Source organism: Mobula hypostoma, chromosome X2 (assembly GCF_963921235.1).
Source record: "Mobula hypostoma chromosome X2, sMobHyp1.1, whole genome shotgun sequence".
NCBI classification, from domain to species: domain Eukaryota; kingdom Metazoa; phylum Chordata; class Chondrichthyes; order Myliobatiformes; family Myliobatidae; genus Mobula; species Mobula hypostoma.
In genome coordinates this window covers 3438740-3452754 of record NC_086129.1, presented here as the reverse complement: position 1 = coordinate 3452754, position 14015 = coordinate 3438740, and the positions used below count along the sequence as shown (strand labels likewise).

General features: G+C 52.1%; 1 protein-coding gene across 3 annotated transcripts in view; it reads left to right on the top strand.

Annotated features, from left to right (window-relative positions):
- Window positions 1-14015, top strand: part of nkapd1 (NKAP domain containing 1) — a 67015-nt gene that overhangs the window by 21212 nt on the left and 31788 nt on the right. For all 3 annotated transcript variants that reach the window (XM_063038293.1, XM_063038292.1, XM_063038291.1), the window contains exons 2-3: window positions 5839-5920; window positions 13456-13556. In XM_063038293.1, coding sequence (XP_062894363.1) covers window positions 5852-5920; window positions 13456-13556 — 170 coding nt within the window. In that variant the 5' untranslated portion in view covers window positions 5839-5851. The remainder of the gene's footprint in view (window positions 1-5838; window positions 5921-13455; window positions 13557-14015) is intronic.

Genomic DNA, 14015 nt, shown 5'->3' with positions numbered 1-14015 from the left:
GATGCTGGAAATTCAAGCAACACACATCAAAGTTGCTGGTGAACGCAGCAGGCCAGGCAGCATCTATAGGAAGAGGTGCAGTCGACGTTTCGACCCTGAAACGTCGACTGTACCTCTTCCTAGAGATTCCTCTGTCAATCTACCTCTCTACCTGAGACCTTTAGGTTCAGATCCAGGGAATAACTGTCAAACACCGTTTACTTAAAAGTACATACTGTTTATTAGCAAGCCTGTGTTCTCAGTTGGCAAAACAGAGTCGCTGCTCACCGAGCTGGGGAAAATCTGCAGCTGAGTGAGCCCAGAACACTGTGTGGAGCTGCTGATATACATTGTTATCACATATTTTGATAAGGGTAGATCGAGAAGCCTTCTCATGGAACAAACACCTCTTTGTTCATACATAATTTATACTTTATTGTCGCCAAACAATTGATACTAGAACGTACGATCATCACAGCGATATTTGATTCTGCGCTGCCTGCTCCCTGCATTACAAATATTAAAAATAGTAAAAATTAGTAAATATTAAACATTTAAATTATAAATCATAGGTAGAAAATAGAAAAATGGAAAGTAAGGTAGTGCAAAAAAAACCGAGAGGCAGGTCCGGATCTTTGGAGGGTATGGCCCAGATCCGGGTCAGGATCCGTTCAGCAGTCTTCTCATTTTTGGAAAGAAGCTGTTCCCAAATCTGGCCGTACAAGTCTTCAAGCTCCTGAGCCTTCTCCCGGAGGGAAGAGGGACGAAAAGTGTGTTGGCTGGGTGGGTCGTGTCCTTGATTATCCTGGCAGCACTGCTCCGACGGCGTGCGGTGTAAATTATTATCACAGCACGGCTTGTAGAGCTGCCGATAAGTCAGTTAGGTTTTTGCCCCTTTAATTCTGCATATAATTCCTCATCTCGTAGTCCTGGTTCGCCCGCCACGTCTTTCACGCAGGGTTGCTCACACTTGTAACTGCGATGGTTATCCTTCGAAGTTACCGCTACAAAGCATCTGCGTTTATATCCATTCCTCATCGATTCAAATATCGCATTCCAGTGTCATTGGCCACAGGTCATGTATCTGTCCTTTAACACCAGCATCCACTATAATTGTCGATAATTGTCTCGTGTTCTCAATCAGCAACGAGCTGGAACCACTCCAGGCAGGGACCAAGCCCAACATTCACAAACCTGCATGTTCTATCCAACCAAGGGACATCTCACAAATATCTTCTTCTTTGCGAACGATCCCCAGACCAGCAGATTGCCTGAAGAATAGTTGTGTCCTCTTTAAAACATTGTTCTCCATTTTGTGAGCTTGACACGCTGGCCTTGATCAGAGTGTCTTCACAAAATGGCAGCCTCCATCCCCCAAGCACGCAGCAAGGACAAAGACAATTAGTCTGCTCTCACTGTCCATGATTCATTCGAACTCACTGGATTGTAGACTGTCGTCCTTTCTGACCAACAGTTATCGTGTACACCTCTATCAAGTCGCCTCTCATCCTCCTCCACTCCAAAGAGAAAAGCCCTCTCTATATGTTTTTCTGCTGTCATAATTGTATGGTCTATAGTACTGTGTAAAAGATTCCAGTACAGATGAAACCTTTTTTTTTTACTGGGTGTCTGTATAGATGCAGCTCGTTAGCCCCTCGTTAATAGCCACCGAACCTGGTAGTGAGAAAGGCACTGTTCTCAAACTCCGTACGTCTAGGGTACCACACGCTGCATCCGTAAAGCAAACAGCATTATAAAGGACCCTACGCACCCCTCTTACAAACTCTTCTCCCTCCTGCCATGTGGCAAAAGGCACCAAAGCATTCGGGCTCTCACGACCAGACTATGTAACAGTTTCTTCCCCCGATCCATCAGACTCCTCAATACCCAGAGCCTGGACTGACACCAACCTACTGCCCTCTACTGTGCCTATTGTCTTGTTTATTATTTATTGTAATGCCTGCACTGTTTTGTACACTTTATACAGTCCTGGATAGGTCCGTAGTCTAGTGTAGTTTTTGAGTTGTTTTATGTAGGTCTGGTGGCAGACACCAACAGAATCAACAAACTCATTTGTAAGCCCAGTGATGTTGTGGGGATGGAACTGGACTCTCCGACGGTGGTGTCTGAAAAGAGGATGCTGTCCAAGTTGCATGCCATCTTGGACAATGTCTCCCATCCACTACATAATGTACTGGGTGGGCACAGGAGTACATTCAGCCAGAGACTCATTCCACCGAGATGCAGCACAGAGCGTCATAGGAAGTCATTCCTGCCTGTGGCCATCAAACTTTACAACTCCTCTCTTGGAGGGTCAGACACCCTGAGCCAATAGGCTGGTCCTGGACTTATTTCCTGCCATAATTTACATATTACTATTTAACTATTTATGGTTCTATTACTGTTTATTATTTATGGAGCAACTGTAACGAAAACCAATTTCCCCCGGGATCAATAAAGTATGACTATGACTATGACTATGTAGTTCAGTGTAGTTTTTGTATTGTTCATGTAGCAGCCTGGTCCTGAAAAACGTTGTCTTGTTTTTACTGTGTACTGTACAGCAGTTATGGTCGAAACGACAATAAAAAGTGACTTGACTTGACTTGACATGATGTGCCCCAGGAGGGTGGGATGTCTCGACCACCTGCACCCCGATCTGTGCGAATACTGTCCCCATGCAGTGAACCGTCGGCAAGACGTCACAGATCGTACGCTGCGTACAATTAAAAAGAAAGCACGTTTGCAAACGTCAGCTTCATTGACCAGTTAGCATGAAAAAATGAAAAGGGCCCATTGCAGTGGACCCAATTCAAATGTACACAGAAGTTGGAGCTCATCTTGAGGTTGTCTTTAACTCGCGCGCTGGACCCTCGGTCTGCGTTAACATGGCTGGAGGTCCATCTTGAACGACTGGGCTCTCCCAGGGGAGTATTGGTCCTGCCTCCTTGGAGCCAGTCACCTGCACCGAGCACCCTGCGCAGCGGCCGCCTACCCTCCTGTCTCCTCCCAGGTCCCTCCCGCTGAAAAGGCCTCGGCCCACACCACAAAAACCACTCAAGAACCTTCCCCCTAATTCCACTGTCCGGATTCGCTGACCCAGCATTCCCGTTGAATAACGCCCGTTATCTCAGCCCAAACCCAAACGGACTGAAAGCAGAACAGCTAAAATTAAATATCTACAGCATAGCAGTTAAAAAAAGATGTTAACCAGGGCATTACACATTTAGTGCCTCAGACTTGAGCACGGGTCTGTATTTGTCACCGTGGAGTGGAGAGGGAGTTTGTAAATCCGGTGGGAGCAAAGGATGTTGGGAATGGCTAGGGTGGAGCGCCCACGGGAGGGGTGTGGGACGGGTGGCAGAGAAGGAGTGCCAGGGGTGGGGGGGAGAGGTGCGGGTGCAGACTCACCCAGCCCTGAGACACCAGGCTGGATCATTTGATTCCAAACAATCAGTTTATTGATCGTTACAGAATATCTCTCTGGTGCTTCCCTCTCCCTTCCCCTTTTCCCAACTGTGATTTCCCTCTCCCTTCCCCTTTTCCCGACCATGATTCCCCCTCTCTATTCCCCTGTTCCCAACCATGATTCCCCTCTCCCTTCCCCTTTTCCCGACCATGATTCCCCCTCTCCCTTCCCCTTTTCCCAACCATGATTCCCCTCTCCCTTCCCCATTTCCCAACCATGATTCCCCATTCCCTTCTCCTTTTCCCAACCATGATTCCCCCTCTCCCTTCCCCTTTTCCCGACCATGATTCCCCCTCTCCCTTCCCCTTTTCCCAACCATGATTCCCCTCTCCCTTCCCCTTTTCCCAACCATGATTCCCCTCTCCCTTCTCCTTTTCCCAACCATGATTCCGCCTCTCCCTTCCCCTTTTCCCAACCATGATTCCCCCTCTCCCTTCCCCTTTTCCCAACCATGATTCCTCCTCTCCCTTCCCCTTTTCCCAACCATGATTCTCCCTCTCCCTTCCCCTTTTTCCAACCATGATTCCCCCTCTCCCTTCCCCTTTTCCCAACCATGATTCCCCCTCTCCCTTCCCCTTTTCCCAACCATGATTCCCCCTCTCCCTTCCCCTTTTCCCAACCATGATTCCCCCCTCCCTTCCCCTTTTCCCAACCATGATTCCCCCTCTCCCTTCCCCCTTTTCCCAACCATGATTCCCCCCTCTCCCTTCCCCTTTTCCCAACCATGATTCCCCCTCTCCCTTCCCCTTTTCCCAACCATGATTCCCCCTCTCCCTTCCCCTTTTCCCAACCATGATTCCCCCTCTCCCTTCCCCTTTTCCCAACCACGATTCCCCCTCTCCCTTCCCCCTTTTCCCAACCATGATTTCCCCTCTTCCTTCCCCTTTTCCCAACCATGATTCCGCCTCTCCCTTCCCCTTTTCCCAACCATGATTCCCCCTCTCCCTTCCCCTGTTCCCAACCATGATTCCCCTCTTCCTTCCCCTTTTCCCAACCATGATTCCCCCTCTCCCTTCCCCTTTTCCCAACCATGATTCCCCCTCTCCCTTCCCCTTTTCCCAACCATGATTCCCCCCTCCCTTCCCCTTTTCCCAACCATGATTCCCCCTCTCCCTTCCCCTTTTCCCAACCATGATTCCCCCTCTCCCTTCCCCTTTTCCCAACCATGATTCCCCCTCTCCCTTCCCCTTTTCCCAACCATGATTCCCCCTCTCCCTTCCCCTTTTCCCAACCATGATTCCCCTCTTCCTTCCCCTTTTCCCAACCATGATTCCCCCTCTCCCTTCCCCTTTTCCCAACCATGATTCCCCCTCTCCCTTCCCCTTTTCCCAACCATGATTCCCCCTCTCCCTTCCCCTTTTCCCAACCATGATTCCCCCTCTCCCTTCCCCTTTTCCCAACCATGATTCCCCCTCTCCCTTCCCCTTTTCCCAACCATGATTCCCCCTCTCCCTTCCCCTTTTCCCAACCATGATTCCCCCTCTCCCTTCCCCTTTTCCCAACCATGATTCCCCCTCTCCCTTCCCCTTTTCCCAACCATGATTCCCCTCTCCCTTCCCCTTTTCCCAACCATGATTCCCCCTCTCCCTTCCCCTTTTCCCAACCATGATTCCCCCTCTCCCTTCCCCTTTTCCCAACCATGATTCCCCCTCTCCCTTCCCCTTTTCCCAACCATGATTCCCCCTCTCCCTTCCCCTTTTCCCAACCATGATTCCCCCTCTCCCTTCCCCTTTTCCCAACCATGATTCCCCTCTCCCTTTCCCTTTTCCCAACCATGATTCCCCTCTCCCTTCCCCTTTTCCCAACCATGATTCCCCCTCTCCCTTCCCCTTTTCCCAACCATGATTCCCCCTCTCCCTTCCCCTTTTCCCAACCATGATTCCCCCCTCTCCCTTCCCCCTTTCCCAACCATGATTCCCCTCTCCCTTCCCCTTTTCCCAACCATGATTCCCCCTCTCCCTTCCCCTTTTCCCAACCATGATTCCCCCTCTCCCTTCCCCTTTTCCCAACCATGATTCCCCCTCTCCCTTCCCCTTTTCCCAACCATGATTCCCCCTCTCCCTTCCCCTGTTCCCAACCATGATTCCCCTCTTCCTTCCCCTTTTCCCAACCATGATTCCCCCTCTCCCTTCCCCTTTTCCCAACCATGATTCCCCCTCTCCCTTCCCCTTTTCCCACTCTCAGTGCACAACAGAGACCCATATCAGAATCAGGTTTATCTTCACTCACATATGTCATGAAATTTGTTTTGTTTTGTGACAGCAGTACAGAGCAATGCATAGAGTACTGTGCATAAGTCTTAGGCTCCCTGGCTATATATATGTGCTGGAGGCAGTCCGGATTAATTCAGGATGGCGTTGTGATTGACAGACTGCCCTTTTGTTTGTCAGGACATCTCCCGCAATGGCTCGAATTCCCATGGGCAAAGTCCTGCTGCGAAATGTCATTCGACACACGGATGCACACAACAAGGTAAATGGAAGGGTTAACTTACGAGGAGCGTTTGATGTCTCTGGGCCTGTACTCGCTGGAGTTTAGAAGAGCGGGGTTGTTGGGGTGGGGGAGATGTCATTAAAACCTGTTGAAATTTGAAAGATTAAGATAGAATGGATGTGGAGAGGATGTTTCCCATAGTCGAGAGGGGGTCTAGGACAGCCTCAGAATGGAGGGGCGTCCATTCAGATCAGAGGCTAGGAGGGGTTTCTTTGCCAGAGGGTGGTGAATCTGTGGAATTCGTTGCCACGGGCGGCTGTGGAGGGCAGGTCATTCAGCGTATACTTAAAGTGGAGGTTCTTGATTAGTCAGGGCGTCGAGGGTTACGGGGCGGAGGCAGGAGAGTACATCTGAGAGGCATGATGGAATGGCGGGGTAGACTCGATGGGCTGAATGGCCTAATTCTGCTTCCTATGTGTGTCTCAAGGTGAGGCGGGGGGGGCGGGGTCTGGAATCGTCTGCCCCACCGAGTGATGGAAGCTGGGTCACTCAAGTATTTACAGTTGGGGGGGGGCGGGGGGAGTGTCTGCAGACCAAAAGGGTGCGGGGAAACCGGGGGGGAGTGGAGGCCAGCGTTGATCGGCCGTGATTACGTTGAACGATGGGCCAGGGTTAGAGACCTGACTCTGCCGCCCCCTGGTCCGGGAGAGGGAACCACAACCTGGGAAAGCTTTAGAGAGGGTGCAGAGGAGATTTAGCAGGATGCTGCGCGTCTCAGAGTCAGAATCGGTTTATTATCACCGCAGCTTGACTCAGCAGCAGCGGTTCAATACAATGCATAATCTAGCAGAGAGAGAAAAAAATAATAAATAAACTAGTCCTCGTGGTGGTGGTGGCTATCCCTCGAGGTCGAAGATGATGGTCTTCGTTCCGTACAGAGCGAAGACGCCTGTGCGTGTGTTTGCTTAACGTGTACTTGATGTTGCACTCCAAGAAGCACGCGATACTTCACAAATCAACCGGCTGACTCCGACGGCGTGGAAACCACGACGATCGGAGCTGATGGATTTGTTGCAGCCTTCACGAGGAAATCTGCAGATGCTGGAAATTCAAGCAACACACATCAAAGTTGCCGGTGGAACGCAGCAGGCCAGGCAGCATCTCTAGGAAGGGGTACAGTCGACGTTTCGGGCCGAGACGCTTCGTCAGGACTAACTGAAAGAAGAGCTAGTAAGAGTCTTGACGAAGGGTCTCGGGCCAAAACGTCGACTGTACCTCTTCCTAGAGATGCTGCCTGGCCTGCTGCGTTCACCAGCAACTTTGATGTGTGTTGCCGCAGCCTTCACCTGCCTTCACGGCCGTTGAGTTCAAAGTCTCTTCGTCCACCTGTTCCACCGTTGAGGTCTTGGTTGGATTGTTCTCTGTCAGGGACCTCCCCCTCGACCTTACCGCCATGGGTGACCCTACCAGGAGCATAGCTCCAGACGACATCGCTCTCGGGATCACAGGACCACACAAGCTTCTCCACCACGACAAGGTGACAATCCACGGAGAAGAAATAAACAAGTAATCAATTACGTATATTGAATAGATCTGAAAAAAAAACATGCAAAAACAGAAATGCTGTATATTTAAAAAGAGAAGTAAGGTAGTGTCCAAAGATTCAATGTCTATTTAGGAATCGGATGGCAGAGGGGAAGAAGCTGTTCCTGAATCGTTGAGTGTGTGTCTTCAGGCTCCTGTACCTCCTCCCTGATGGCAGAGGGGAAGGAGCTGTTCCTGAATCGCTGAGTGTGTGTCTTCAGGCTCCTGTACCTCCTCCCTGATGGCAGAGGGGAAGGAGCTGTTCCTGAATCGCTGAGTGTGTGTCTTCAGGCTCCTGTACCTCCTCCCTGATGGCAGAGGGGAAGGAGCTGTTCCTGAATCGCTGAGTGTGTGTCTTCAGGCTCCTGTACCTCCTCCCTGATAGCAGAGGGGAAGAAGCTGTTCCTGAATCGTTGAGTGTGTGTCTTCAGGCTCCTGTACCTCCTCCCTGATGGCAGAGGGGAAGGAGCTGTTCCTGAATCGCTGAGTGTGTGTCTTCAGGCTCCTGTACCTCCTCCCTGATGGCAGAGGGGAAGGAGCTGTTCCTGAATCGCTGAGTGTGTGTCTTCAGGCTCCTGTACCTCCTCCCTGATGGTAGCAGTGAGAAGAGGTTGAGCGAGCGAGGGCTTTTCTCTTTGGAGGGCGAGAGGCGACTTGATAGAGGTGCACAAGACGATGCGAGGCGAATGTTGAGTGGACCAGCCAGAGAGTGGCTGTGCTCCATTGTCCTGTGTTCTTTATCGTAGTCGTGGGGCCGGGTTAGCGTGGACCGGTTTCCTCGCGCAGTCCACAGACGTACCGGTCAGCGGGATGACTGGTCGCTGTAAATTTGTCCTCTGATCAGGCTGGGGTTAAGTCGGCGGGTTGCAGGGCAGGTTGAGAGCCTGTTCCGTGCCGCTTCCCCAAATAATCAATATAGATTGAAAACAACAAAGTTGACAAGGCTGCGTCTGCTGCTCACCCCCTGGTTCGTGTTGAGCAGGAAATGCATCTTGAACTATAAGCCCAAAAGACTTCTCTGAGTTTAAGTTCTGAGTAAATTTAATATCAGAGAACATGCGTGTCACCGTATAAAACCCTGAGGTTTGTTTTCTTGCGGGCATACTCAGCAAATCCGCGAACCGTCATAGAATCAATGGAAGACCGTGCAGAAGACAACGAACTGTGCAAATGCAAAAAGAAAGAAATAATAATGATAAATGAATAAGCAATAGATATCGAGAACGTGAGGTGAAGAGACCTGGAAAGTGAGTCCATAGGTTGTGGGAACAGCTCAGTGTTGGGGTGAACGAAGTTATCCTCTCTGGTTCAACAGCCTGATGGTTGAGAGGTAATAACTGTCCCTGAACCTGGTGGTGTGGATCCTGAGGTTCCTGTATCTCCTTCCTGATGGTTGAGGGGTAATAACTGTTCCTGAACCTGGTGGTGTGGGTCCTGAGGTTCCTGTACCTCCTGTACCTCCTTCCTGATGGTTGAGGGGTAATAACTGTTCCTGAACCTGGTGGTGTGGGTCCTGAGGTTCCTGTACCTCCTGTACCTCCTTCCTGATGGTTGAGGGGTAATAACTGTTCCTGAACCCGGTGGTGTGGGTCCTGAGGCTCCTGTACCTCCTTCCTGATGGTTGAGGGGTAATAACTGTTCCTGAACATGGTGGTGTAGGGTCTTGAGGCTCCTGTACCTCCTTCCTGATGGTTGAGGGGTAATAACTGTTCCTGAACCCCGTGGTGTGGGACCTGAGGCTCCTGTACCTCCTTCCTGATGGTTGAGGGGTAATAACTGTTCCTGAACCCAGTGGTGTGGGTCCTGAGGCTCCTGTACCTCCTTCCTGATGGTTGAGGGGTAATAACTGTTCCTGAACCCGGTGGTGTGGGTCCTGAGGCTCCTGTGCCTCCTTCCTGATGGTTGAGGGGTAATAACTGTACCTGAACCTGGTGGTGTGGGTCCTGAGGCTCCTGTGCCTCCTTCCTGATGGTTGAGGGGTAATAACTGTACCTGAACCTGGTGGTGTGGGTCCTGAGGCTCCTGTACCTCCTCTCTGTTGGTTGAGTGGTGATAACTGTTCCTGGTGGTGTGGGTCCTCAGGCTCCTGTACCTCCTTCCTGATGGTTGAGGGGTAATAACTGTTCCTGAACCTGGTGGTGTGGGTCCTGAGGCTCCTGTACCTCCTTCCCGATGGCAGCAGTGAGAAGAGAGCATGTCCTGGGTGGTGGGGGTCCCTGATGATGGATGCTGCTTTCCTGCGATGGCGTTTCACGTAGATGTGCTCAATGGTGGGGAGGGCTTTGCCCGTGATGGACTGGGCCATATCCAGTACCTTTTGTAGGACTTTCTGCTCAAGGGCATTGATGTTTCCATACCAGCCAGCTGTATGGAACTGAAAGATTGAGAGAGAGTGGGGTTTGGAGGGTGGGGGGGGGGGCTGGGAAACGCAGGCAGACGGGACTCGCTCAGGAAGGCACCTGGCTCGGCCTGGGTGTGTTGAATTGGAACTGGTTTCTTATTGTCAACCTGCGTGCCACTCGTACAGAACAACAGACACAGGATGCGGGAGGAACTCAGCAGGTCAGGCAGCATCCATGGAGAGGAATAAACAGCCGGCGTTTCAGGCCGTGACCCCTCATCAGGACTGGAAAGGAAGTGGGGAAGAGGCCAGAATAAAAAGATGGGGGGTGGGAAGAGGAAGGAGGACAAGCTGGGAGGTGATGGGTGAGTGGGGGAGGGAAGGGTGAACCTGGGGGGGTGCAGGACTGGATAGGAAGGGGGAAGACCCAGAGTCAGAAGGTGGGCGGAGGGAAAGTGGTGCAAGCCAGCCAGTGGAGGGGTGAGACCGGAGGAGGGGGAAAGGTGGGTGGGGGAGGGGGATGAATTGAGACACCGGGAGGTGATGGGTGGGAAAGGTAAAGGGCTGGAGAGGAAGGAATCTGATCGGAGGGGAGAGTGGACCATGGGAGAAAGGGAAGGAGGAGGGACACCAGGGGGAGGTGATAGGTGGGAAAGGTAAAGGGCTGGAGAGGAAGGAATCTGATCGGAGAGGAGAGTGGACCGTGGGAGAAAGGGAAGGAGGAGAGACACCAGGGGGAGGTGATGGGTGGGAAAGGTAAAGGGCTGGAGAGGAAGGGATCTGATCAGAGAGGAGAGTGGACCGTGGGAGAAAGGGAAGGAGGAGGGACACCAGGGGGAGGTGATGGGTGGGAAAGGTAAAGGGCTGGAGAGGAAGGAATCTGATCGGAGGGGAGAGTGGACCGTGGGAGAAAGGGAAGCAGGAGGGACACCAGGGGGAGGTGATGGGTGGGAAAGGTAAAGGGCTGGAGAGGAAGGAATCTGATCGGAGAGGAGAGTGGACCGTGGGAGAAAGGGAAGGAGGAGGGACACCAGGGGGAGGTGATGGGTGGGAAAGGTAAAGGGCTGGAGAGGAAGGAATCTGATCGGAGAGGAGAGTGGACCGTGGGAGAAAGGGAAGGAGGAGGGACACCAGGGGGAGGTGATGGGTGGGAAAGGTAAAGGGCTGGAGAGGAAGGAATCTGATCGGAGAGGAGAGTGGACCGTGGGAGAAAGGGAAGGAGGAGGGACACCAGGGGGAGGTGATGGGTGGGAAAGGTAAAGGGCTGGAGAGGAAGGAATCTGATCGGAGAGGAGAGTGGACCGTGGGAGAAAGGGAAGGAGGAGGGACACCAGGGGGAGGTGATGGGTGGGAAAGGTAAAGGGCTGGAGAGGAAGGAATCTGATCGGAGAGGAGAGTGGACCGTGGGAGAAAGGGAAGGAGGAGGGACGCCAGGCGAGGAGAGGAGGTAAGAGGCCAAAGTGGGGAAGTGAAGAAGAGGAAAGGGGAGGGGAAAAAAAATACCGGAAGTTGGAGAAATCAGTGTTCATGCCATCAGGTTGGGGGCTACCCAGACGGAATATGAGGTGTTGCTCCTCCACTCTGAGACTGGCCTCATCGTGGCAGACGAGGAGGCTGTGGACCCGAATGTCTGGTCGTGCGGGTCGAACCCTTACACGGTGTGTTGAGGTGGAACCAGGTGGATCAATAGGGTAAATGATTACAGAGAAAACGCAGTGCAGGCAAACCCGTAATGAGGTAGGTTGTGAGGTCAAGAGTCCATCTTGTGCTTGGAGGCCACTCGTTGGTCAGGGTCGACCATGGATGTTGTGTCTTAGCTGTCTAGATACACGAGCCTGGGCAGCACGATATGGAGAGCGAGCTGTTGCCCCGTGTAACAGGCTGCCCCTCTCCACGCAGCTGATGAACCCAAAGGATCGGCAGAGACCCGATACAGTTTGGTACCAGCAGCGTCGCAGGACAATAGACAATAGGTGCAGGAGTAGGCCATTTGACCCTTCGAGCCAGCACCGCCATTCACTGTGATCACGGCTGATCATCCACAATCAGTATCCAGTTCCTGCCTTATCCCCATAACCTTTGATTCCGCTATCTTTAAGAGCTCTATCCATCTCTTTCTTGAAAGCATCCAGAGAATTGGCCTCCACTGCCTTCTGGGGCAGAGCGTTCCACAGATCCACAACCCACTGTGTGAAAAAGTTTTTCCTCAACTCCGTTCTAAATTGTTTACCCCTTATTCTTAAACTGTGGCCTCTGGTTCTGGACTCACCCATCAGCGGGAACATGCTTCCTACCTCCAGCGTGTCCAATCCCTTCAATGTTTCTATAAGATCCCCCCTCAGCCTTCTAAATTCCAGAGTGTACAAGCCCAGTCGCTCCAATCTTTCGACATATGACAGTCCCGCCATCCCGGGGATTAACCTTGTGAACCTACGCTGCACTCCCTCAATAGCAAGAATGTCCTTCCTCAAATTTGGAGACCAAAGCTGCACACAGTACTCCAGGTGTGGTCTCACCACGGCCCTGTACAGCTGCCGAGTTGCCAGTCAGCGTTGAACTCAACGTCGGACTGCCTCAGGGACCCCAGCTCCGGATTTTTCCCTCGGGGTTCACTCCCGAAGCCTTCCCCGTGAGCGGGTCCAGCCACAAGGCAGCGGAGGTTTGAGATCAGAGTTTTCCTTCTCCTAGATGAGCAGCTAGGAGCTGATGAGCCCCGTCTGCCCGGAGTGACTGGTTTTAAGGCGCTGGTAACCTACCTTTGCCCCCTTCTCCTGTCAGTAGAAACGGTTCTGCTGGGTTCAGTAGCTCAGCCTCACGTGAAGGCCGGGAGCTGGATTTGGTCGTCAGAGGCTGTTGGAGGCACATGCCATTGGGAGTGTTTAATAGATAGTCCCCAGTACCACCCCCGACTATAACAACCTTAAGGAAGCTTCGGCGTGGCTATCCCTCGAGGTCGGGGATGATGGTCCTCGTTCTGTTGATCTATTTGTGGGCTGTCAAGTGGCTTATGAGTCCAATCTGATTAAGGAAGCTTACTGTATTAGGCAATGAGTTAATATTACTACAGCAAGCTAGTATCTGCCTTTGAGCCTGGTACAACGTGCTTTCAGGCTTTTGTAGTTTCTGCCCGATGGGGGAGGGGGAGAAGAGAGAATGTCTGGGGTGAGTGGGGGTCCGGCGGAGAATACTGAGGGATTGTTTTTTTTTTGACTCGGTACGAGGTCAGCGATAACGAAAAGATTTCACAACAGAGGGAGCAAGAGGTCAGGACTATCGGAGTGCGGAGATGCAGGAAGTAGTAGTACTGAAGGACGTGACAGGGACAGGAAGGGCTGGATCCAGTGTGCCCTCTGATTCTGGTTTTGGACCAGCCCGTTGCTCTGAGCGGGACGGCCTGAAAATCACGCGGCACTTCAATGAAACGGTACTTAAAAAAAATTCCAGCGGCGCGGCAATGAAGGCTACGTGCGTGGAAGCATTTCGGTTACGCTGTGGCCGTGCACTCTGAGGGAACAGTGGTTGGATCCTTCCCACTTTTAAACCCGAGACCTTCTTGCCCTTGCTCCGGGCTGGGGTCCCGCCAGCTCCGGTGACCAGCCGGCCCCCCCACACCCCCGGGATTTCATTCGCTCCCTCTGCTTTTCCGCAGATTCAGGAGGAGTCGGAAATGTGGAAGATCAGAGAAAAAGAGAAGCAAGCAAGTAGGATGAGGTTTCACCGCCAGCGAAGGCCGTCCGCGAGCTTGCCAGGGTAAGCTTCAATCCCCTTGTCGGAAACGTGAGTCTTCAACGAGCTGACGTTCTTTTCCCGATCTGCCGCTGCTCGCCTGGATTCATGGGCAAAGGGGGAGGGTGTCACCGAAATCTACCTCATGGGAATTTTTAGAGTCGTAGGGTCAGAGAACACGGCAGAAGGGCCTCAGCCTGAAATGTCAACTGTTTATTCCTCCCCATATCTGACCTGCCGAGTTCTTCCAGCATTTTGTGCGTGTGTGTGTGTGTGTGTGTGTTGCTTTCTGTACCTTCTGTGGGATGCCCTTCAGAGTAGAGACCATTCAATACAGAAACAGGCCTTTTGGCCCATCTATACTGAGCCATTAATCTGCCTATTCCCACCGACCTGCACCGGGGACCAGAGCTGTCCATACCCCTCCCGTCCATGTACCAATCCAAGTTTCTCTTCACTGTTGAAATTGAACCCGCCTCCACC